At 42.3% G+C, this 24,649-nt stretch overlaps 3 protein-coding genes across 4 annotated transcripts; 1 reads left to right on the top strand and 2 right to left on the bottom strand.

Moving 5' to 3' along the window:
* Positions 1–218: 218 nt before the first annotated feature.
* On the bottom strand, positions 219–10,754 carry LOC306778998 (zinc finger protein 462-like). Its single transcript, XM_079270738.1, has 11 exons — positions 10,632–10,754; positions 10,235–10,296; positions 5,056–10,142; positions 4,669–4,955; positions 4,451–4,569; positions 3,810–3,944; positions 3,481–3,712; positions 3,223–3,365; positions 2,919–3,139; positions 1,516–2,533; positions 219–963 (listed from the first exon to the last, which is right to left on the bottom strand). Exons 2-11 carry the CDS (start codon positions 10,242–10,244, stop codon positions 821–823), a joined length of 7,395 nt encoding a protein of 2,464 aa, XP_079126864.1. The 5' UTR covers positions 10,245–10,296; positions 10,632–10,754; the 3' UTR covers positions 219–820.
* A 614-nt stretch (positions 10,755–11,368) lies between these two features.
* LOC306778630 (selenocysteine insertion sequence-binding protein 2-like) lies at positions 11,369–19,912 on the top strand. Of its 2 annotated transcripts, XM_079270235.1 has the most exons (18): positions 11,369–11,509; positions 11,979–12,082; positions 12,190–12,367; positions 12,458–12,533; positions 12,846–13,057; positions 13,166–13,250; positions 13,339–13,430; positions 13,724–13,870; positions 13,975–14,064; positions 14,471–14,572; positions 14,663–14,792; positions 14,982–15,148; positions 15,251–15,386; positions 15,479–15,662; positions 15,811–16,031; positions 16,566–16,720; positions 16,847–17,030; positions 17,244–19,912. In XM_079270235.1, the coding sequence occupies exons 1-18, from the start codon at positions 11,501–11,503 to the stop codon at positions 17,369–17,371; spliced, it is 2,400 nt and encodes a 799-aa protein (XP_079126361.1). In that variant the 5' UTR covers positions 11,369–11,500; the 3' UTR covers positions 17,372–19,912. The 2 variants fall into 2 exon arrangements, with proteins under 2 accessions (XP_079126361.1, XP_079126362.1); XM_079270236.1 differs by lacking the exon at positions 11,369–11,509 and having other exon boundaries at positions 12,007–12,082; positions 12,821–13,057.
* Positions 19,913–20,902: 990 nt separating this feature from the next.
* On the bottom strand, positions 20,903–24,274 carry prlrb (prolactin receptor b; the record flags this gene model as incomplete). Its single annotated transcript, XM_079270737.1, has 6 exons — positions 20,903–21,586; positions 21,689–21,758; positions 22,015–22,193; positions 22,275–22,441; positions 23,047–23,216; positions 24,144–24,274. The coding sequence occupies 6 exons, from the start codon at positions 24,272–24,274 to the stop codon at positions 20,903–20,905; spliced, it is 1,401 nt and encodes a 466-aa protein (XP_079126863.1).
* Positions 24,275–24,649: the final 375 nt, after the last annotated feature.

Here is a 24,649-nt window from a genome sequence, read left to right as displayed (position 1 = left end):
ACCCGGGCGAAGCAAACGAGTAAATCAAACATTCGTTACAGCAAACCGGTACAGTAGCTACGTGTTAAGTTCTTCCCACACAGTCAACTGCCTTACTCTTATTAGTTCCAGTAATACAAGTGATAGCTTAATTTGCATTGTGATAAATTAGGTGTTGCTCACTGTTGGACTACAATTTGGCTAAACGACATCATACAACACAAGGGGTTTTAAAAAGTTAACAGAACTTTATTTCAAACAAAATACTACTTCAGTACTGGTTAAATGACTCACTTCCTCGATGTCAAGGTACACAACAATTCATGTTCAAATACTTAACAGCACCTGAAGGCAGCACAAGCTGTTCCCACAATCAGTGTTTTTTAAGGTTGGTCTAGTTACCAGTTTACGTGTAACAATTATTCACAGTGTCAACAGTTTTGCATGTTTTACAGTATTAATGATTAATATCTTCACATACACTCAAAGAACAATAAAAAAGAAAGGATCTTTGCATTGGCTGATAGATATTCATGGTTATATCCATTATTGTCTTTAAAGATATTAATGTCAACGTGTCACACTTTATACAGTCAAAGTCTCGGTTAAGTTTTAGTTACTCAAACCATATCCTACGCACAAGAGCTGTACCATAAAAACATGTCAATAGAAAAAGGTTTACATTCTACAAAACATGAAACATGTTTCTGCAACCAGGTTGTACAGATTTCCACAGTAAGAGAGTCCAGGACAGTTCATGAAAAATAAAGTCCACAGCTTCCCACACAAAAGAAATAAATAGGGAAAGCCCTCGCAACCGTCCACAACATAATGAAAAACATTATAATCCATGTCGCACGATGTGATGCTGCAGGTCAGAGCTGCTCATGAGGTTTCGTCCACAGAACTCACAAGTAAACGGTTTCTCCTCAGTAGCTGCTGGCAATGAGACTTCAGCAGCTCCATCAGTGACTGTGAGAGCACCTGAAGAACAAGAGAAGCAGGCTTACACTAAAATAGATTACATTTACTATAATAGCAAACAGAAAAAGAAGCAGACCATCTTCATATTTGAAAAAATGGAACTTGCACACGTTTAAATGCTGGTTTTTGGGGGGATTTTAAGTCCGCTGACTAATGAGAGAAGCATTTTTTCATTTCAGTAAATTTTCAAGTAAAAATACCAAATTACTCACAAGTTCCCACTCCTCAACTGTGATAATGTGATACTTTTCTCTGTTACATACGATGGGAAACAGAATATCTTTGGACTGCTGGTCCGACAAAACAAAGATCTTCATACGCTGAACGATCAATCGAGAAAATGATAAGCTGATTAACCGATAATGAAAATGACAGTAAGCTGGGGCCCTATCATTGATGCAGGGCAATCTTGATGTATCCAGACTGACGTGAGTCAAGACATCGCTGGAGTGCAGGCTATTAAAGAACAATTGGGTGCAAGTGCTCTGACCTCATGTTCTGTAAATTATAATAGAATGATGTATACTCATTGTCATCAACTCCGTATCTTACCTCTGGGCACATGTGGAGAACCACCAGTCTTCATGCCATCATGTTTCTGTTCCGTGCATCTGTTCTCATCGTCTTTTGTGACCGTCTCATCTTCTCCGTCCCGCTTTTGCTCAAGACGATCGCTCTCATCTTCCTCCTTGCAACAACCAAGAGGCTGCATTTCTTCTTTGAGATATTCATTCTCAAGTACTGGCATTTCCCCATACGGCTCCCTTACCTCGGCACTGGTTGTCTGATTGTGCACCTGTTCCTTCTTGCAGTTTGTAAATGAGACCCTTAAGCTTTCCTCAGGGCTCATGTTAAGTTGTGCACACTTGGACGAGAGAGTTAGCAAATGCCTTGCAACTGCAAAACTCCCCCGAGGCCTTGCGAGCGCTGAAATTGCCTCCGTATCGACTTGATTTTTGGGGCTGTGGGACAGAGGGGTGCTGCCTCTTTCATCTAGTAATACCAGCTCAATTCTAACATTATCTACAACCTCTGTCTCAATGTCCTCTGTCTTAACCGTTTCATCCTGCTCTGCCCTCTTATCTGTCCTGCAGATGCTGACATCCTCAGCTATTTCACCAGATGTCAGCGAGCTCCCCGCTGCTGCCTCCTCTTTCTGTTGTGTGAACGTTACGTTGCCGTCCTCACCATCTCCCAGTTTGGGTTGGGCTGGTTCCTGCTCACGCTTTTCTTGGACAATAGTGTTTGGCTTTGCGTTCTCACACTGAAGGTCCAACACGCAGCTCTTGGCGGTACTTTCTTCCTTCTTTCCGGCCTGCTCTCGCTTCTGATATGCTTCCTCGGCCTGTCGTGTAATTTCCCCCCTCGTGGTATTTTCTGCCGGGTCTTTAGCTTGTGTCTCAAGTGGAACTTCATGACAGTCAGTAACAAACTCCTCTGTTTCTACATCCTCACTGCCAGTGTTGTGGTGCTCCACGTTAGATGAAGGCTCCTCTTCTGGCATCCTACTAACTCTTGCCTGTAGCTGATCAAGACTGACCTGACCCACAAGCTCATGATTCCTCACAACCTGCAATAAAACAAAGAAATTGTGAATGGCTTTCCTGACACGATAATCAAGCACTGGGTGCCACTATCATAAACATTAGAATATTAGGTGGATATTTATTTAAATGTTTACTGAAATTAAAGCAAAGCTATGTATATATGCTAACAGTAGAATACAAATATTGAAATCAAGTTCCAGTGTCCCCCAAGCACCGGAGTCTTCAGCAAATAACTTCTATTTTCTATCGTGCATATTAACGGCTACTGACAATGTGAGACAAAGACTGTCTGTTATTCCCTTTACTTTTTCAAAATTCCGGTACACTGACAGTGGATACTTTCTAAATTCTCCAGACACAAAGGGATTCGAGTGACGCACAGACGGGGGTTTAGTAACAAATCCTCACCTGATGCTTATCGTTCAGGTGCGCCTCCAAGTCGCTCAGCCACGTGCAGTCGAAGTAGCACAGCCGACACTTGTAGGGTTTGACATCGTGCCTCGCCATGTGCAAATGCAGGTTGTCAGCACTCCCGCTTGAGAAAGTGCATTTGTGGCAACGGAAGACGACGCCTTTAAGGTAACGCGACAGCTTCGGGCGTCGCACCTCTATCGGCACAACGCGTTCCTCTGAAAACAAAAGGAAACATAATGTGACGGAGGAGAACGTAAGCGGACGCGAAGACCGAAATCCTGTCGAGCATCGAACCTACCGCGGTGCAAGACGATGTGATCGATCATGTTGTTCTTGTTCTTGGTCTGGTAGAGGCAGAAAGGACAGCGGAGGTCTTTCTCAGGAGTAGGTTGTGACTGGCCTGCAGAGTGACCCTCCTCCATGTGCTTTTCCAGGGTTTTCCTAATAAAAAAGGCACGAGAAACAAGTGACAAGTGTTTGGAGACAACTTTTCCTGTCGCAAAATCAAAAGATTAATTTTACATTCAAACAAATCCTTATGGGGGTTGTAACTTACCTAAAACAAGTGAAGAAGTCGCAGTCCTTACACCTGAGGATCTTCTTTCCATGGCGATTTAGGTAGTGTCGTCGCATACTCGACAGGTGTCCGGTGTTGAAATTGCAGAACTCGCAGTGAAGAAGAGGGTTGTCCGGTAACTTGGCTTCTTGCACGTTTGTTTCAGCCTGTGCCCTCGAGCTGTAGTGGTTCAACTGCCGCTGCACATCTGGGGGCTCCAAGTACAGCGATTCTGTCAAAGTACAATGAATCACAGTTTAATCTCAGTATAGCCACTACTGAAAAAAGTTATGAATACATTATACATTAACACAATCGGGATGACTTGCTTTGAGAAATGTCAGGTTTTTCATCAGGTTCAGGCCAATAGTTCAATTCCTCTGATGAGTTAAAGGGCTCCGTGTCGGCCCTCTGAACGTCCTCCTCATGCTGGTCGTCAGTGTCAGCAGGTTCCATCATGACATCTGAGCATTCATCAGCGGTACAAACATGGATTGAAGGACAGAAGATCGTATCAATATCACAACACTGATTATTAGCATACGGGCGACACAATCTGGTAAATTCAAACGGGCAGAGACTGCTATTCATTACAACAGCCCATATTTAACAACATGTTGCTAGACGTCAGTGATAATAAACCATCCTGGTCAAAATCTCAGCAAGCAGAGAGCTGCAACCATCTACACTCAGTTGACATTGTATTAAGTAGACCTGGGTAAACCTAGTGAATACCTTCATGAAGGTTATAATGTTCAGTGTGTGTTGAAACTGTGAGAGAGCTGTGGTTCAAATGTATTGGGTTATAGGAAGAGATGTTTCTAATATTCAGCCTACCCTCACTAATATGGTGCAGTGTATACTCGTACCGGCTTATTTGAAAAACATGCACAAAGCATAAAGTACGCATCACAGTAACTATCAATTTATTGAATGTTGGGCGAAGGTGGGATATGTGCAGGTTTCTCACCTTGATGCACTTTCATAAAGTGACACCTCCAGAGGCCCATGACGGTGGTCCGATAGGAACAGAAACTACAGAGGAAGGGCTTGATAGTCCCAGCTTTGAACAGGACATATTTGTTAATGCTGTAGAGAGAAAAGAAACAGACAATGAACCACATTGCTGACACAAAGAAGTGCTGAAGACACTCGTCATTATTTCAGATCCCCAAAGTTTCTTCTTACTTGTACTTTAACACTGAGGTCGGTGCATTGTTCATCTTCTTGAGGGCTGCCACGGCTGCATGGCTGCGCTCATGCGAACGCAGCCCCTTCAACGACATGAATGTCCTCCGACACTGTTTGCAAGTGTGTTGTTCTCTGGATTCCAGCTGTGGTTGCTCTTCATCCGTGGGTTTTGACAGTGGCGACAGAGGGATTGGCGGCAAAGTGACGGTCTGACCCGGTGTCACGTTCCACTGGGCAAGTTCGTCCACAGTTTCCAACGTGAGACGTTCATCTTGAATGAAGAGCTGGAAATGAAACGCAGGAAAGGTCAACAAGGCGTAGCTAAGGCATGCAGCAAAAAGGATCAAGAGTGTAAAATGCCCAATATTGGCAGAGTCAACTTACCTCGATGGATTCGGCCTTCGGCAATGCCGTTGCAGCCTCTGCTCTCTTTCTTGCCAGCTCTCTGTGGCAATCCAGGTGATACCACAGCTTTCTAACTCCATTCATTTGTTTATTGCAGTGGATGCATCTGTAAAGACCTGTACTACCCTTCTTTAATCCTCGGGATAACACCGTGAAGTCCAATATGCAATCTGAGCTATGGAAAGTACTATAGTGGGCAACGAGCAGCTGGGTGGAGTCAAAAATCAACTCCGGACACTTCCTACATTTGATGGCCACTCCCTCCTCAGCTTCAGCTTCAGCTTCGGGCTGTTTCCAGGCCTGTCTGCGTTTGTTATACTTCTGTAGCAGCTTGCGTGTCGTAAGTGGATCCAATTTGTGGGTCTTTTTGTAGTGACATAGCAGGTATCTTCGATAGAATCCTCTATAGCTACACATGTGGCACTTGTACAGTGTTGCCTTGTTCTGTACGGACATTTTGTTTGTCTGAGCGGTGCTCTGGTGACGGAGGCCATTTTCTGTTGTTGATGTTTTGCTTTTTAAAGCCGCCTCTGATGCTGAGCCCTGAGAGCAGAGATCAGGTGGTTTCTCAGTTTCAATGTGAGCTGAATGTTCAGGAGCTGCTGGCAGAGCCTGACGGTGGTCCCTCTCACAGTGGCTTTTTAGTTTCTTCATTGTTGGATAAATTAGTGGACACATTTGACAAATGTACCCTCTTTCAGTCGCACTTTTTCCAACCGTACACCCGACCAAGTTGGTTCCAAGTATTTCTTCTGTTTGGAGCTCATCTGCCCTGGCAACGAGGGTCGGATGCTTCATTTGGCAGTGAGTGAGAGTGCCATGGTAGCTTGTATTCACATAGGGACAAGTTGGACACCTGTAGACTAACATTGTTTTGCTTTCCTCTGTCGTCGTGCTGCTTTTGCATGCCTCTGGAGTGTTTTCTGGTGTCGGAGTTAAAGGGCGGTCATGAGATGTTGATGGTTGCTTCTCCTGGGCCTGCTTGTATACCGGTGCAAAGTACTTTAAGAAGCTGTCCCTTCCATGTTTCTTAACATAATGGCTTCCAAGTAGTACTTTCATGTAATAGGAACTGGAACACAGAACGCATTTGTACACGCAATCCTGAGGCCTAGAAACAGATGCCGTCTTGTGTTGAACACGCACGTGTCGGTCGATCCCAATTTTTGTGCTGCAACTATAACGGCAGTACTGGCATTTAATCACTGTATAGATTTTCTTACATAAAAAGGAAGACTGTGACACTAATCCCCGATTGCTTAGAGTCTTGTATTGTTTTATTTTACCCATGGACGATGGTTTAGGGGCTGGTTTCACGGTGTTTGGCACGGTGTTTGGCACGACGTTTGGAACGACGTTTGGAACGGCGTTTGGCACGGCGTTTGGAACGGTCTCAGTATGGTCCTTCTCACAGTGCTTATCCAGTTTCTCCTGCGTTGCACAGATCTGTTGGCAGGTTTCACATATGTAGCCACGAAGTCTGAAATTGCCAGGATCAACAGGACCTTTACTCTTCAAACAGTCAAGCCACTTAGATAGCTGTGCTTCATCCGCGTGAAGACTGTCCGCTCTGGGCTCGCGGGCAAGGTGCTTCATATGGCAGTGACTGAGAACTCCTTGATGAAGGGTATTCACGTAGGTACAATGTGGACACTTGAAGACTTGCATGCGTGTTTGGATTTTCTCTTGATGTTCATTGTAACCTTCGTATATAGCTTCATGGTGTTTCATTCCGCAGTGAGTGTTGAGGCCGTGCTGGGTGAGAAATCTTATAGGGCAGTAAGGGCAACTGAGCAATGTGGAAGTTGTTTTTGCTACAAATCCAAGAGGCACTTGGTAAGATTCGAATGTCTGTGGCATTACATCATCGTCTTCCACCTGCCTGTTTGCACTTGGTCTCTTGCTGTTGACGATACCCAGGACCGAACCGTCTTCTTTCACAGACCACGGATGAACAACGCGATAGTGGCGCGTGATGGCCGACACTGAGCTACCTTTAAATGAGCACGCTCTGCATGAATAATTCGTGGTTTCATTTTGTCCAGATCGTTGAGATGGTGAGCTGCCATCAGTGCCATCACCCTCACTAATACCGTCGGTGCACTTCGTTTGAGGTTTCTTCTTTTTAGGAGGATGCGCATCGGGGCCGACATACAACCGAGTAGTCACGTACTCGAGGCTTGGGCTACGTCCTGGGTGTTGTTCCCTGTAGTGCTCGTGGACTGCTGCCGCTTTTTCGTGAGAGAAAACACACACGTCACAGTGATACCCCGTCTGTAAAGTTCCTTGTTTGAAACACACTCTTAAAACATCTGTGATTGAGCGATTTGCCCTGTGGACTTTCCATATATGCTTCTTTAAGGCCTGCACATATTGAGTGCTGTATGGGCATCTATAGCAACGAAGGGTCCTCTGTGGTTGTGAGGCTGTCATTGAGGGTGACGCTGAAGCTGGGAGGGATTTGCCAACCATCTTTATTTTTTCATTTCCTTTCCCCTCTGGGGATGCATGACTGACTTCTTGGTTTGCAGTTTCTAAGTGTAGTTTCTTTGTCTTTTCGCGAACCATAGCGGTATACAGACGGATTAGTTCGCCCTTAACCATAAACCCACTATGTTTTTTGAGGTAATGCCGCACTACATAGTCCACCGTACTCTTTCTGTAGTTGCAAAAGTGGCAGAAATACACATCTTCGTCTCCCTCCCCCATAAGAGGAAGAGGTAGACCCGTAGAAAAGGAGAACTCCTTTGCTTGAGATTTAGATTTTTCAATTTGATCACGAATCACAGCTGTATGTTCAATAATACATACCCTCCTGTAATGGAGGCTTTTGTGAATTCCGAGTTGATGGTTTGCGATACCTTTTATCGATGGATTTCCATAGTTGCACTTTTGACAGTAAAACAAGTTTTCTGCACATGCATAAGCATTATCTTCAGCCACAGAAGCGTCTGCTGCATCATCCTGGTCATGGAGAACTTCTGAACCATGTACCTCAACTTGTTTACTAGTTTTAGAATCAGAAGATGCAATCGTTGCTGAGGCCTCAGCTGTACTTTTGAGTTTCTTTTTCTGCATCTGAGCACTGTAACATATGATCTCTTCCATACACGTTAGTGCATACAGAGAATGTTTTGCATTATGATGACCAAGAACGCTTTTGATATTGGTACTTGAATAACTGCAAAACTGGCAGTAAAACAATCCGCTTGGAGAAATGCCGGATAACTTGCCCATTCTAGTAGACATCCGATTGCGTTTTTTGGGCAACTCCTTGCATTTACTTTCGTCTTCAGTCTCCAGTACAGATTCCACTTTCTTGGTTTTGGGAGACTCTGAACGAGTCGTTGACTCTTCCGATGTGCACTTACGCTGCGACTGCTCAGCTGTGTTTTTTGCTGTCTTAGAAGAATCCGTGATGTCCGTTTGAGGTGCAGAATTTTCTGTTATTGTCACAGAGTTTGGAGACTTGTCTGGCGCCATCGGTGATGTTGTGCGTGACGCGACACAAGCTGACTGTTTGATTTTATCTATTGTGATTTCTTGACCCGGGTGTCTTTTTTGGTAGTGGACATGCATAACAACAACTGACTTATGACTAAACGTGCATGTGTTGCAATGGTACAAGGCCACATCTGCTCCTGTGGAGTTGGGATGTTGGGCTGAGGGGGTATTTTGGACTCCCTTACATGGTGTACAGGCACTTTCAGGAGAAATCCCTCCTGGTCTTTCTGGACTCTGTGCTTTGTCACTTATATTTGACCGAGTTGATCCGTCTTGGCATTCAGTCGCCGAATTTCTGCGGTACAGCAAGGCATTCTCCACTTCACGAGTTGGGTGACTTTCCTTGTAATGCTTTTTCAATAGCTTCAATAAGTTGGTGGAAAATACACACAAAAAACACTTGAAAACCAAACTGAGATCACGTGATTGCACCGTCAATACATTTGGGGCCTCTGGGTGATTTTCACTGTAGTGTCTCTTGAGGTCAGCTATACTTACAAACTCAACTGGACACTGCAGGCAACGAAAGATAGCACTCCTATCACTTGGATCCTGAATGTAAGCAGCGTTATATCTCACATAAGGGTCTCCATTGACGAGACAAAGCTTATTTTCTTCTTCATCTTCGCTAACGTCAAACGAAAACTCTGTGTTGCTTGATGATTGTTGTCCTTCCTGTGGGAGCTTTGGCTCTTCTTTTTCTGACTTTGCTTTTTTAGCAGGACATTTTGAGATTTCACTGTTTGCCCTTTTACCAATGTTGTCAGGAACTGTTTCTCTGGATTGTTCACTGGGCTTTGGTGCACTCAGGTCACGATTTATAAGTTGGTCATTTAGCAAAAACCGGTGAGAAATACTGGCGATATCATTCATGGACTTTGCAGTGACTTTAAACACACCACTACTGTTTGGGCTGGAGCTGGAGGGGGATTCTTTCAAAAGGATGGTTCCTTTGGTGCTGTCTAGAAGATGTGGGCTTTCAGCTGAGTCCACTGGGGGTTTCCCATTTGATCCAGATGATACCGCAAAGTACTTGGTAATGGTTTGCAATGGCCGCTTGTACGTCTTAAGATCCTTTGATGAGTTAAGCGTGCATTTCGATTTTGAGGTAGACATCACAGAAATAACAGAGGAAATCTCTTTTGCTCCTGCAGCGTCACTGTGCTGGTTAGCTGACATGACAATTATGCTGGTATCCGGGTTTTCAGAAATGATTATATTTCCAATAACATCTTCGGATGTTTTGTGACATTGTCTCTCGTGTTCGTTTAAAATGTCCCGACTGCAAGCTTTAAAATCACAGTGCTGGCATTCAAAATCATCTTCTGCACTGTTGCTATTGCTGTCAGTTTTGTCTTTGTCAGTCACCGCGTATTTTAAACCAGCCTCTCTGAGAGCAGCATCTACATCACAGCCATGCACTTTGTTGATGTGTTCAAAAAGGTAGACCTTGGATTTGAAGAGGAGTATACAACGACTACACTTGATATACTTGATTGGAGGTTCTTGACTGAAAACCTGATTCGTTTTACTGTAGCCAGAGGTGGGAACGTTCAGTGACTCTGAGGGGGTAAATAAAAGATTATGTTGAATACTCAACTTAATTGCATGCACTACATTGACACAATATCAGAAAAATGACTGTAATAAATACCTTCTTGCATTGTGTATTCCTCTCTAGACACAGAGCCATATGAAGACACCGCTGTGACAAACCTGGAGGATTGAAAGCATATATTATTGCATCGTTCAACGTACAGAATAAGCAACATATTTTTGATTACTAGCGTTACTGTTAAAGTCACGTGCACTACTGGGGGTTTCCAAGGGGATTTAAAAATGACAACAAAAGATATATCGCACTTCTTGAGTGTTAAAGGAAAATCAACTGAAGAGCAGAACAACAATGGCACTGGAAAGAACTTAGGACCTCGGTCAGGCATGTTCAACAGGACGGAAACGTAGGGAGAGTCCAGCCCCTTTACAGACAAACTGGTACGAACTCTTTTAACAAAGCAATGAAAAAGACAAAGTGGACAAATACAACTTACACAAATACTCAACGACCACGAATAATGCACTCACGCATCCAGATAAACATCGAATGAGGCTTATAATTCAACATTTTCAATTGCTGATGTTGAGAACGTGAAGAAGCCACAATACTCCGCCATTTTTTCCCGCTAGTACTCTGGTTTGTGTCGCTTCCGCTCCACCAACCCATCAATGTGTCTACATCACTTCCGTCGAAAGCCATTTAGCCTTCAAAATAAAATTGATTATTAGTGCCGTGCACAGAGGGGCCCTCTTTTTACGTTATGACACTCTTACGTGAATGTAACCGATGAAACATGAATTAATTACGCATTAACATACATTTAAAATACATTTTTAAATGCTTTCCTTCATTTGATCATCCAAAAAAACTGAAAACTAAAATAACACCAGACACCTGTGCTTTAACTGTGAAATCAGAGACATATTTGACCGGAAGTAGTTGGATTCTAGACTGCCACTTGCCTTAAATGTGACTCTGTCTCCTTGCTAAAATCCCATTTATTTGTGGTATAAAGGTCCGTCTAAAAATGTTTCCTATTATTACAGGTGACATCGTCTATCTTGATATATTGGCACATCTTTTGGCAATTCAAATAAAGGTATTCATATTTAGTTAGCGTTGTTTGTGTGCCCTTTGCCAAGTTGATTTGTTGCGCAACGAGCCGGAAGATGTCGCTGTAAACATCAGCTGTTCCAGTGAGCCTCAACGACAGCTAGCTGCTATCGATCAAGTAGCTTAGCCTGGATAGCCAACAAACTGTTGCGGTAGTTGGATATATATATGTGGCAGCGGTGTAACAGGGTGTTTAACTACACGTTGAAGATCGAGTGAACATGTGACTGCATTTAGGAAAACCCGAAGATGGACACGGTAGTTAACAAATAATAACGTAACATTTGTTTGTTTTTTAGCTAGCAAGCTAGCCAGTAACCATAACGTATGGACGTAACTTTTAGCTAGCTGCTGTGAATGTGTAAGTTAGCTGAGAAGATACTTTGACGTTTGCAGATGGTTTTACTACACCATCAACTGTTGGTTATTAACTTTGTAAAACACAAAGTTGTTGACAGGCTACACAAAACACTATGTAACGTCCGCTAACATAACGCTAGATGCAAATTTTTTGAGTTAATGGCTAAATAGTTTAGTTATAGGTGACATATGTTAATCGTTAGCTAACTGTACTGGAGCAAAAAGTTGTGCCTAACGCATATAAGTGTGAGTCTATAATGTAGATAAAGCGATTAAAGAAGTGTAGCAACACATGGCTTCACTTCCAGCCAAAGGTCGTAGTCCATCAGACTGTGAATGGAAATCTTTACTGTCACCTGCTATCCAGTCTTCTGACCATAAACACCAGAGGAGACCTGCTGAGCCACGCACAGCCACACCACCACCTCTGATGTTACCAAATCCACACGTGTGTGATCACAGTTTAAGAGGGTAGGAGGATGATCACTGCTTTGTACTTGATTAAGTAACCATGACTTGACCCGATGGACTGATGTCACAAGCCCCTTATTTGTGTGAATGTCTGAACGTTTGTGAAGGAACACAAGGAGTTCAGGTCTGAGCCAAAAGCAGAACACATCAAATACAAATGGAGGTCCAGCAGGAAAAGGGGGAGATGTGTCCAGGAGTCATGGGTACAGTAGCAGCCGTCGTGTTAGAGAGACCAGTGATGATTTCCTGCAGAGGGACAGGTCCACACGGGGTCCTCAAGCTAAGGTGGGTTTTTAGTTTTAATCTTCAGAAAGATCAGATAAGCTAAACTTTCTTCATGAAATTGATTTCAGTGATTTTCATCCATCTCCACAGACATCAAAAGGCAACATTGGATCTCCTGCTCAAGGCAAAATTATGGGCACGAACTCACTGGATGTTCAGAAAAAAGGTAGACATCACACATGATCATTCCCATAGCATCATGAATATGTACTGAATATAATGTTTTAAAAACAGAATTAATTGAAACATTTAAAATAAATTAAGAATATAAATGGCAAAAACAAATAAGACACTCAGACAGCACTCATGAAATATGCTATTTACTCTTCTATTGTAATACAACAGCCTCAGTCTTTCATTCTACACTCTTAACATATACATCCACATGGCATCTTTAACTTTTTTTTACTGAATGATCCCGGGCACCTCAGGAAGTTATCTTACTTTAATCAGTCAAAAATGATTTGGTACCATTCAGGTTTTAGAGGTGCCAGATCTCTCCCGAACTCTGCAGGGACGTCGAAACGAGCACAGGCAGACTCGCTCCCATTTGAAGTGAAGATGACTGATTTCCCAGAGTTAGCTGGTGGTTCGCTGGGAAAAGCAGGCGCTCTTATTCAGAAAGAGTGCTGGGGTCCAACTCCTCAATCCTTGAGCCCTCAAATGCAAACATCAGCATCTTCCTGGAAGGTAAGATAATTTAAATATCAGAAGTTATATTGTGTAGTTTGCAGTGAATGTTTCACTAATGTTGGTATCCTCCTAAATTTGGTGCTAATGTCATTTTCTGTTGAATAGTCTGTTCGGAGAGGATCCTCAACACAAACTGACCACCAACAAATGGCCCGTAATGCTGAGCCAGATTCTTCTGCTGCGTCGCCAGGTCGGTGAAAGTCCCTGTTGTCAGTCTTTTGGTGACTATAAGACGGGGTCAGTAATAATTGAGATTATACATTTATTTTTGTCAACAGGTCAGCCGGTGGTGACTTCCTGGGCTAATGTTGCCTCTCAGCCTCCAAAGAAACCTGTCCCTAAAGAGAAGACAATCAGCAGCAATCGGCAGGTTAGATGACATTTTGTTGGATTCAGGCTCTCGGCATAACGGCTTTATTTTTACACGCCATTGTAAGTCTTAAAAAAGTCTTTAAAAGTGTTAAATTCATTCAGGCTTTGGAAGGTGTCAACATCTTAAACTTGAAGGTTTGTTCTTGCCTGAAAATTGGCTGTTTAGTCTGTTGAAGGTGTCAGCCTCACTTAGGTAATGCAATCTAGTTGTCAGGTAAACCTCTGGGTTTTTCTGCGCTTCCATGTTTTTAAATCATTGTTTTCTGTCACTTCACTTTTGCGTCTCTTCAGACGGAGGAAATGGCTGCAGAGCAGGAGGAGGGAGCGCCAGGGAAAAGGAAATGGAAGAAAAAGAAGAAGAAGGCTAAAGCTGCTGGTGAAGATGCAGAAGATGTGTCAGAAGAGCCAGCGATGTATCAGGAGCTTCCAAAATTTGAGGTGAATAAAATAAAAAACAGCAGCCATATTTTTATTCAATTCAACAGCAATGTTTTCTTTGCAGGTGATGGAAGCTGATTTTTGTTGCCATGTTGTCTTCTCAGGACGAAGAGGAGTTTCCAGGCTTGACTCCTGCTCTGACTGTAACTGATAGATTGATAACGAGCAGCTATGCCGCAAAACTATGCAATGAGGTACATATTGACAGTTATTTCTCCTCCCGGTTGTTTTTACATTATATTTATAATAATAATAATACATTTTATTTATATAGCGCTTTTCTTGACACTCAAAGACACTTTACATTAAGATCATCACATATAAAAACAATACACTAAAAACAAAGTACACAATAATAGTCACACACTAAAAGCAGTTTTGAACAGGTGAGTTTTGATTTGTGATTTGAATGTGGAAAGGTCAGTGCAATCTCGGATGTTTTTGGGGAGAGACTCTGTCGCCCCATGTCCATGTATTTATTGTTTTTGCTAAAATGCACATTATATGGGTGGAAACATTACAACCTGTCGGCTCAGGAGATTGTCTTCAACATTATGTAGTATCTAATTTGCAAAACCTTTGTTGCGTTTCTTTCCCCAGGAAAACCAAAGAGAAGGTGTTCAGCATCAGTCTGCCGACCACACCAAGGAAAAATCCGCTGCAGCAAAAAGTCAGCCCACAGAGACGGCGAAGAAAGGACAGGTTTGTATTTTTCTTGTACATTCAAATTGTGTGTTTTGATATTATCCTGGAGAAAACACGAGAGATTGTTTTTGGTCTCCTGATTACTAGAAAGCTGAAAAGGTGTCTGGGAAGAAAAGCAAAGTTTCTGTTCAGCTGGACATCGGAAACATGTTGGTCGCCCTGGAAAAGAAGCAATCTCAAAAAGCAAAGCAGGACGCCAAACCAGTCATTCTCTCAGGTGGGTTGTGTTTGGCATCTTGGCCACTGATACAAAGGCTTCGTAATTTCTCTGTCTTTCCTCGATAAAGATTATTTAAGAATGTATTTCAGTTGGTTACACTTGTGTTCTTAGCACAAAGCCTACTGATCCAAAACTGTATGAAAACGTACCCCAGAATAAGTCTCTTTTTAAATGATTTATTTGCAGTTGGTGGCGGACTACCTGCTGTCCAGAAGCAGCCATTAGTCCAGAAGAAGCTGGCCTGGCAGCAGGATAAAATTGCACACAATCCTCTGGACTCCACCAGCCCTTTGGTGAAGAAAGGCAAGCAGAGAGAGGTGCCCAAAGCCAAGAAACCCACACCTCTCAAAAAGGCATGTCCACCGACTTACTCTGGAACAAATACAGATGCACTACATTTCCTAAGAATGTATTTTCAGCGGTGGAGCCTTTGTTAGTTTATTTCTGTTTCTCAGGTCATTTTGAAAGAAAGGGAGGAGAGGAAACTAAAACGTTTGCTGGAAGAGAGAGAACTACTGCCTGAAAACGAGTTCAAACCTGCTAATGATGCTGAAGTAGAAGAAGAAGAGCAGTGTGAAACAAATGCCACAGGTCAGATCAAGCATGTGAAACAATATAATACTTTTGAGGAAATCTTTGATGATAGCGAATATTTGATCTGGTTTTGTTTTGTGCTTCTGTAGCCCCAGATGAGGTTGGAAGTCCTACAGAAGAACTTGATGACCAGTCAGAGTTAAACGACACAAACCAGACGGTGAAGGAGGGTGATGAAGAGGCCGACAAAGACGAAATCGTAGAGGAACAAACCACCTCGCCTGTGCCCTGCCCAGCCAGTCGACCCAAAATCCACAGCAGAAAGTTCAGAGAGTAAGACTGTTCACTCTATTCCCACAAGTTGTATTCTTTGTTGGTTGTGCAGAAATAAGGAAACATTTAATCTCATTTAATTTTTTTTTTCCTCACATTTGTGGTAACTGTATATTGTAAAAGTATATTATACTGTTGTGCATGTCAGCTATTGCAGCCAGATGCTGAGCAAAGACGTGGATGAATGTGTGACGGCTCTGCTAAAGGAGCTGGTTCGTTTCCAGGACCGCCTGTACCAGAAGGACCCCATGAAGGCCCGCATGAAGAGACGCATTGTGATGGGGCTCAGGGAGGTTCTGAAGCACCTCAAACTCAGGAAGGTCAAGTGTGTCGTCATCTCACCCAACTGTGAACGCATCCAGTCCAAAGGTACTGTGTCCTTGTGAGAGTTCCACAACGCCACCTTTTGAAATGTTAAATGTATTTTTGGGGGGACAAATGAGTGAAGAGATTGATTGACTAATTGTTTCAGCTCTCCTATAAAGTGTCGGGTTGTTTTTGTAAAGATTACTATCCAAACAGGCCCCAAAACTACAGTTAAAATAGCAAAATCTCTTCATCTCCCTCCTCGTTTGGAAAAACAAAAACAGCACAGATGTGTGGACTAGGGGTGACAGAAAGTTAGCTAGTAAGTCTTATTTTTGGACAAAGCCAGCGGTTTCAGTTTTATCCCCAGCTGAACAAATGCATGTTTGGTGTGGAAATGGCAGCTTGGTGGCATATGGCCAAAAGGGAAGGAAAACAAATTCTATCGCAGATTTATCCAGTTAAATGTGTACATACGCTGACCGTGACAGTTTTTGCAAGACCATACTCATTTACAAATTGAACCCTGGCAGCAACAAGGTTAAGATGCGCACCGGGTCAAATCACAAAGTTCTTGAAAAATGTCACGTTCCGCAGGAGGCCTGGATGAGGCTCTTTACACCATCATCGACACTTGTCGTGAACAGGGGGTGCCGTTCGTGTTTGCCCTCTCCAGGAAAGCTTTGGGTCGCTGCGTCAGCAAGGCCGTGCCTGTCAGCCTGGTGGGCATCTTCAACTATGATGGTGCACAGGTGGGGAATGTGTTCAGCAGTAATGCATACTAATCACTAAGAAAACAGTTGTTTCAGACATGAGAATTAGTATTTTTAATAAATATATTTAAAAAAAGATGAGAAGTTTGTCTTTCTTACCCACAGGACTTCTATCGTAAGATGATCGAGTTGTCGTCTGATGCCAGGAGAGCCTATGAGGTGATGGTGTCGAGCCTGGAGCAGACAGGCCAGGCAGATGCAGAGGTTGAGGAAAAGCTGCAGATCAGCAGCCTGGCTGAGGAGGCTGAGCCCGGTCCTGACACCACACAGCCAGAGGAACCAGAGTACAGTAAGTTACCCTCCTCACCCAATATTTATGACACCTGCTCTTTAAATGAATGTGGTCTTGTGAGGTGAAACAAAGGGAAAGCTGTGACTTTGTGACTTGACCAGTTCCATTTGTAAGTAACGGTGTTGAAGAGTTGGAGCATACAGAAACATATTATCCCATTGAAAGTCAAGTCAAAGTCCAATCATTCTCTTTCTGTATTTGTTCTTCCAGTAAAAATTTGGAAGAAAATGTTGGAGAAGGATTGCAACCACAAATTTCTGAACTTTGAGGAGCAGTTTGGCTCCATGCACTTGGACAGTGTATGTGCTGAAAACACTGATGAAGATGACAAGAGTTGACAGTGGCGAATCCCTCTGTGCCTAAACAATGAATGAACCCACTCTCGCTGATCACCAGCTTAGAGGACACTAGAATGGACTCAACCCCACGTGCACATAATGCAAACTGCTCCGCTGCAGTGGTTGTCGGCCTGAAGATTTTTGTCAGGGAATTAATTATGTTGCTAAAGTTTACAATGAATTATACATTTTAATTTTTGATTAAACTTAAACACACAAAAAATAAGACATCAAGCTTAAGTAATGTTTCTGTGTTTTAGTTCAAGATAATTGGGCAAAGCTACTTTGTGTGTGGGTATAAACTGGGGAGGTTTAATCAGGACTAAACCACTCACCTGAAGCAATCCCACAATATGAACCTGCAACCAAGTTGTCTGTGATCAAGACTAGAGGACGTGCAGGGCTTTATGTACTGAATGTACCGGTATGTACAATGCCAACCAGCTACACAGTGCCAAGACATTCTCAGCAAAGCCAATATGGTGCATTTTAGTTTTTATCTAATCAATTCAGTTCTACATTCTAAACCAATTTATACTGACAAGAAATTATAAAATACTTGTTCCGTCGGGTGTCAATCAAAATGTAACTTTAAAAAAGCCACTATTTAAGTTTTTAGATTTCCTTTTTTGCACCAAATTGTGTTGTTAAAGAACTGGTATGTATGTGGATTTGTAACTCCAGAGTTACACATAGTGTGGGAAGTTTGAGCTCTGAGTTTAACGCGCAGGTTTTTCGTTTTGAATCTGCACTCGGACGCTCTCTAGACCACTTGTTTCAGTGTTTGTGTAACCTTACCGTGGAAACAAATTTACATTCACAACCTGTTTTTCACAGATTTACAAAAGGTGATAGACTTCACCAGCTCAACACCTCAGTGAACTGTATTTGACCCACAGTCTTAAACCCCATGGCCACCATGACACATGTATTGTTGAGTTTAGAGTTGAAAATATTTTTTACTTTTTATCCTGATTGCACCACGTAGAGCCTGTGTTTTTTAATTTGTATTATTTGTTTGAGACTACCAAAGTACTGAACATGGCATGTAGTACTACCTGTGATTGGTGTAAATGGTAGCATTTGATTTTCTTTTAATGGGAAAAAGAGCAAAATAATCTTGAGAAACATTAGCTGCTGTTTACTTGACTTAGTTAAAAAGCTGTTTGGTGATTTTGTTTTTGTTCATCCACATAGTGAGGAATAAGAAACTATAAAATAGTATAATGATAAAACAAATGACAGTACCGTAATCTGAAGTGCTAGGTGGCAATATGCGTTAAGAAAAGCAATGGATTGCAATTTGAAATGGACAAAATGAATTAACAGTCAGATCTCAGAGGACTGAGATGAAGTTTGTAGAGGAGGGAAGACATGATTGTGAAGATCATTGTGGAAGTGAATCTTATTGTTTGGGTTAAAGCACGATGGACCTACTAACATGCTAAAGTCTCGATACAATTCTACAGGAAGCAGGACGAGGATGGTTGTTATGAAGTTGACAAGTTATTTTGACATGTTACGCCAGGAAAAGCACACGTGTGACTAATAGCATTAATTATGACCTATTCTAAGAATCTCTACACAGTCTTTCATTTCATGTGAATCTTACAGCACAACTTTGACATTTTTGGGAAATGTGTTCATCTGTTTTCTGGTTGAGAGTTGGATGAGAAGATGATACCGCTGTCATATCAGCGACGTCCACTACAGCCAGCAGCTGGTTAGCTGAGCATAATACTTGAATGTCATTGTTATATGTCATTTGTTTTATCAGAGCAAAACAACTGTTTGTTGGTTTGTGGGGCGTTTATGTGCTCGAGTATTTCTGGGCTCCTAGCGGTTAAAAATCACTTTTCTGTAATAATAAAAAAATAAATTAAGAAAAATACTCCCCGTAAAATGGTGAATTGTTTTTTATTTTTCTCTTCGGATTGAACAAATGAGATATTACTTATTAATTAGCTAGCTTTAGGTGGCCATCATACAGAAATGTGATAGGGATCAATTTCCTCATCTAATCCACCACCAATAAGTGAATAAGAGTATTTCCCAAAACTTCAAACTGTTTCTTTACTGCTATATAATGGTTCAATATGTTCTGTGGTAATGAGACCAAACTGTGAAATAACAGGAATTTAAAAATGCATGAAGATTTGAAACACAGGAAGTAAGATGGAAACTAATGTAAAGATATAAATCCTGATTTAGCTGTTTCATAAATCCTTGAATATAAACTCTGAATGTAAGATGGACTGTAGGCTATATTTCCGAGGACAACAGAGATACAACCAATTGTTGCATGTTAAATAGGAAAGTAAAATCAAAGGAGAATTTGGAGTTTATTCATGTTCTTCAAGAAAAATATCAATGTAGAGTCATCTTCATAAAGAGGACAAATGCAGTGTTTACTTTAAGTGCGTTTGGGTCATTAATAAAGAGTGAAAAACGAAGCAGATATAGATTGTTTTGGTAATTGTAAATGATTAACATTGTGTCAATGGATATTACAGACGATTGCATTTTCACCTGAATAAAGAACCTTGGAAAATATTTAAAGTTTTATCTGAAAGTTACTCAAACATTTTGTTTATTTAGGTGAAAGAAAAGAAGAAACATCTTTCATGAGATCACTTTTAAAACCATAGTTCACAAATAGACCAGAAATGTATGTTTACTCTTAAAGCAAGTGTCAAACCGAGGCAGCAAAAATAATCCAGGGTTCAAACTGCACGACGCAAAGGGCCATTCAACACCAGACGCGGTGCAAAATGTACAATGTGCAAACATTTTGAAATGCCATCCGCTATAAAATACTCATGAGATGTCACCTGTGTCAATACATTTGAATTCTCTGACTAATACTTTACTAAAGAGGGTTTATTCTTTAATCCCTTGTATAGTGCGACATAAAGTGGTCTCTAGAAAACATTTTAGAATGACACTCAATATCTCAAATGAGTTTTAGGAACAATCATTCTTTTAAAAATCAGTTGCATTTTTAAGTAGATTGCAGAATTAAACAGTTTAGTTGATTATGCTCCTATCATGTTATGTGCAGTCTGCAGTTGCAAACAGATCCAGCGTTTAGGAGTTTGCAAAAATTAGTTTTTCACTAAATTCAAAATGGTGGAACATTTTGGGAGGCGGAGTTTAGGGGTGTTATTGATTTTTTTGTAGAGCAGATAGAACTTGACATGCGTGTTCAATCGGACATACGGGGTGAGGGGCATGGCCTTTAGAATCAGCTCTAGGGGGCACTATAGAGCCATTCTTTCATACCCAAATGTGAGACACTTAAAATATCAAATGTTTCACTTTGAAGAAATACACTCAAGGCGTTCCTGAGATATCGCGTTCACGACAATGGACCGGACAGACGGAAGGACAACCCGAAAACATAATGCCGCCGGCGCGGAGGCATAACAATGTCAACCTCATGGTGGTGCTAGAGGAAAAGTCACAGGATCACCGAAGTCATTTTGATTCATCCTATGGAGAACATGAATGTCTACTAGATATCACAGCAATTCATCCAATATTTGATGATGGATGGATGGCATCTACATATCCGCTTTCAATGAGTTCTGTGCACATATTGGGTTTTCTTGTCTTCTGAAGGGCACAGTCTGTGTAATGGTTTTCCTTCTCTCTCCTGGAAGTGTCAACTGACGCATGTTGTGTCTGCAGGATGACCACGTTGTCACTGTCCACCTCCTTCACCCTGCTGTAGTCTTCTGGTATGTTCACTGGTATCTGAACATCAATGTAGCCAGAGCTCTCAAATGGGACGTTTTCTTTCCCGTAGATGAGAATATTGTCACCATTCACCACTTCCACTCTGCTGTAGTTCACCCGTTTCACATCCACCACCTGTATGTTTTCCGCATGTCTCTGAATATCCACATAACCGCTGTTTGTGAAGGGTTTGATGGTGTTATCGCCTTCAAAGCTATCCATTTCATTATTTCTTTTCTCAGCCTTTTCCCAGTTATTTTGGCATGGTGTTGTCTCATCATAATAGATTTTTTCCAAGTCTAATTTGAAGCCAGTGGGAATAACAAAGCTGTTCTTCATTTTTTGAGATTTGGAGGGAAGCCCATCGTCATTTTCAGTCACAATTAGGTACTCCTCCATTTGGTCCGTCCAGGCCCCGATAGGAGGAAAGCTCTGGTTGACCATCAGGGCATTGTCAACGTCTTCAGATCCCCCACTCTGGAAGTTAAGAGTTAATCAATTCAATTATGACCTGACCACTATCAAGTCCAAAGCAACTTTTTGGATATATTGGAGAAAACACAGCAGATTCAGCGTTACCTGGAGGAGTTGACCGTCAACACCTCTTATCTTTGGACCAGGAACAGGGGGCAGAACACACTGCTTCACACTGGCGATCAAAAGAAAGTGAATCATGAGTCAAACTATCCGCATCATCTTGACTATGAATAAGGAGTTATGTATATTTTTTGCGGAATATACGTACGATTTCCTCTTCATTACCAAGACACACACTGCTGTTATAAATGGAATTGCAGAAAGGATAGAAACCATTATCCAAAATGGTCTCTCATTCTGATGATCTAAATATAAAATATAAAAAGCATTTTCAGTGATTATTGGTACTCGTTGCTGCGTAGTGATACAGCCAAAGATCTTCTGCAACAAGCTTCTGAGACTTACAGTGAGGGATTTTCACACAGGTAGAGTTGCTCCACTCACTCCAGGTGCCGTGGTCTAGTCTGCAGCGCACCTGAACCGTGTAGACCACCCCAGGACTGATGCTGTACAGGCTGAAATGAGATTGTGTACCTGACGTGTACTCCTAGAGAAAAAAACAAAAACCATGTTGACCTCTTACCCAGATTAGGATCACATTTGGGTCAAACAGTAGTTGCAAACTCACCGTCCACTTGTTGCTGTTGTCTTGTCGGACTCTGAGTTCATATTTCAAGGTGACCCAGCCGGACTTGGTGTCGGTGTTAGAGGGGGGGTCCCATCTGACGTGAAGGTATGGACTGTCCTCTCTCTCCTCCACCAGCAGCGTCACATTCTCAAGAGCATCGGGCTTCACTGTCGAGCCAGAACAAGACACTGAGTCCAGAACCATACTAACATCAGCATAATATGCTCACATTGACAATGCTTACATGTTGATGTTCATCATTTTCACCATCTTTGTTTAGTTTGCTAACATTTTTTAAAGAGCACTAACATTGAAGTATTGCTGAGGCTGATGGTAATGTCAGTCGTTTGATATCTGACGAAACCAAAGTATTGGACAAATTAAAAACTTGATGATGGCAACAGCCGAAAAGTCAGGGGATCCCCAAAGTGATTACAATTCTGCCTGAGACGGACACGAACGTCTGGACCAAATTTCATAGCAATCCGTCACGCGGGGGCTCGTGCATTAGATCCTGGGCCCTGAAGTGTCTCTACAGGGTTACTGGTCTGGAGGCAGTGGAGTTACTATTTGCTCACATGGGACAGGACTCCGCTCCACATGTAGGCGATTGTAAGTACAGTACATGATGATCACATGCACAGCTGCCTGCATAACCAAACAAAAGATGTGAAACTTGATCCGAGACTGTACACAAGTTTTACACAGGACACAAACCAGTTCCGCCTCATTCTGTTCAGGGGGGGGGGGGGGGGGGAGAAACACAATTTACCAATTTCCATCACGTCCGTCTTAAAGGGCTCTGAAGTGGCGTTCCCGAGTGCATTGGAGGCCATCACCGTCAGGTGGTAGTCGACCCAGATGGAGGTGTGTTCCTTATCAAAGAAACAGGAGTTTCTTCCTGCCGACCGATAGTCCGGGCACTCGTACGTTCCCTCCAACCTGTACGAAGACAAAACAAGACCTTTACTGACCAGCAAACACTGCTCAGGGCATTTTGCTTTCATGCATATACGACAAAGTCAGCATTGTAAAACTGTGCTGTGGGCCGTCAACACATGTTGACATTCAATAAACAAGCACAGGGCTGGACTGATAATGAGAAAAGACTCAGGTGTGTGTGTGTGATGTCCACGTAGTTTCCTCACTGCAACATGATCACACATGTCATAATGACCAAACTTTACATTTCATGTATTATAGCTCTGTGAGGCCATACCGAGGCACAGATGAATATTGACAGCAGCTTGCTAGCATGCTCACAATTAAAACGCGAACATGCTGATGATCAGCACGAAACACAGTTGAGGCTGATGGGAATGTCATAATGGGCATAAACCAAAGAATTAGTCAAAATCAATGGTCAGGTCAGGGGATCACCAGCCAGGATTCATCCTCTGGGGACCTTGACTATGTGTACAATGTTGATGGCAATCCATCCAGTTCGACGAACCAACGGACGCTGCCGATCTTTGAAACTACTGGTGATAAATTCAGTTTTAGGATTTTATTCCCCCAGGCCACTGCCAGTAAAGGTCACACAGGTGAAGCGTTTGAAGTCATGTGGGAACAAGAGAGACTGTATTTTTCCACTCACCCGCATACAATATTACATAACTGATAACTCAGCAGCAGAAGCTTTACCTTTACTTTCGCTCCGTGTTGGTGATAAACTCTGAGACTTAATGGGGCATCTGGTGGCCGAGAGGTTAAAAGATAAAACACCGTGACTGAAACGCTGGTTCTGGTTTTTGTTGTGTGTCATTCCCCTCTTTCTCACTCTCACTCACCCTTCCTGCATCCCGACTGTGACCTGTTGAATAAAAGCAAAAAGAGAAATTCCCCAAATTAAATTTAAATTCAAAACACCTTTCTCTCTCGTAGTACAGATGGTGGGAGGTGGGCAGCCCTCCATCAGAGCCTGGCTCCCACCAGCAGGTAAACGTCTCCTTCTCAGGGGACCTGCAGCCGAGCAACACTGGTTTCCCCGGTGGAGACATGCCTGGCAACACACGTGACGAACAAACATCAGCTCCTAATCCACAATTTAGCACTAACATAATAAAAAAGAGAAACGTTGGCAGGATCTAAACAACGAGTTGAACCTTAACTTTGATGGTGACTTGCTACACAGATACATTGTTTTGTTTTTAACTGCCCTGGTTTTGACGTATGCGTATCTAAGATTTCTTCATCCACCCGAGTTGATAAAGGTTGATTTTTTTAAATAAAAACTTTTTCTTTGAGCAGTGATGTAAATTTTATTTTTCAGTGCTGTGAACACGAAAGACATCTCAAAGGCAGATCTCCAAACCAAGACATATAAAACCAAAACTACCTGCAATTCTAGGTTTATTAGACATGTTGTTAGAAGC

This window comes from Melanostigma gelatinosum (assembly GCF_949748355.1).
Source record: "Melanostigma gelatinosum genome assembly, chromosome: 6".
NCBI classification, from domain to species: Eukaryota; Metazoa; Chordata; class Actinopteri; order Perciformes; family Zoarcidae; genus Melanostigma; species Melanostigma gelatinosum.
Note: the sequence above shows the minus strand (reverse complement) of the source record. Positions and strands in the feature narration are given on the sequence as shown.

Bases quoted from the DNA above. Each gene is read 5' to 3' on its own strand.
- LOC306778998 (XM_079270738.1), bottom strand. The intron at 3,945-4,450 runs GTGAGAAACCTG...ATGAATGCTCAG, and splicing joins CTTTATGAAAGTGCATCAAG to ATGTCATGATGGAACCTGCT. The intron at 3,140-3,222 runs GTAGGTTCGATG...TTTTGTTTTCAG, and splicing joins TCACATCGTCTTGCACCGCG to AGGAACGCGTTGTGCCGATA.
- LOC306778630 (XM_079270235.1), top strand. The intron at 12,534-12,845 runs GTAGACATCACA...GGTACCATTCAG, and splicing joins ACTGGATGTTCAGAAAAAAG to GTTTTAGAGGTGCCAGATCT. The intron at 14,573-14,662 runs GTTTGTATTTTT...CCTGATTACTAG, and splicing joins AGACGGCGAAGAAAGGACAG to AAAGCTGAAAAGGTGTCTGG.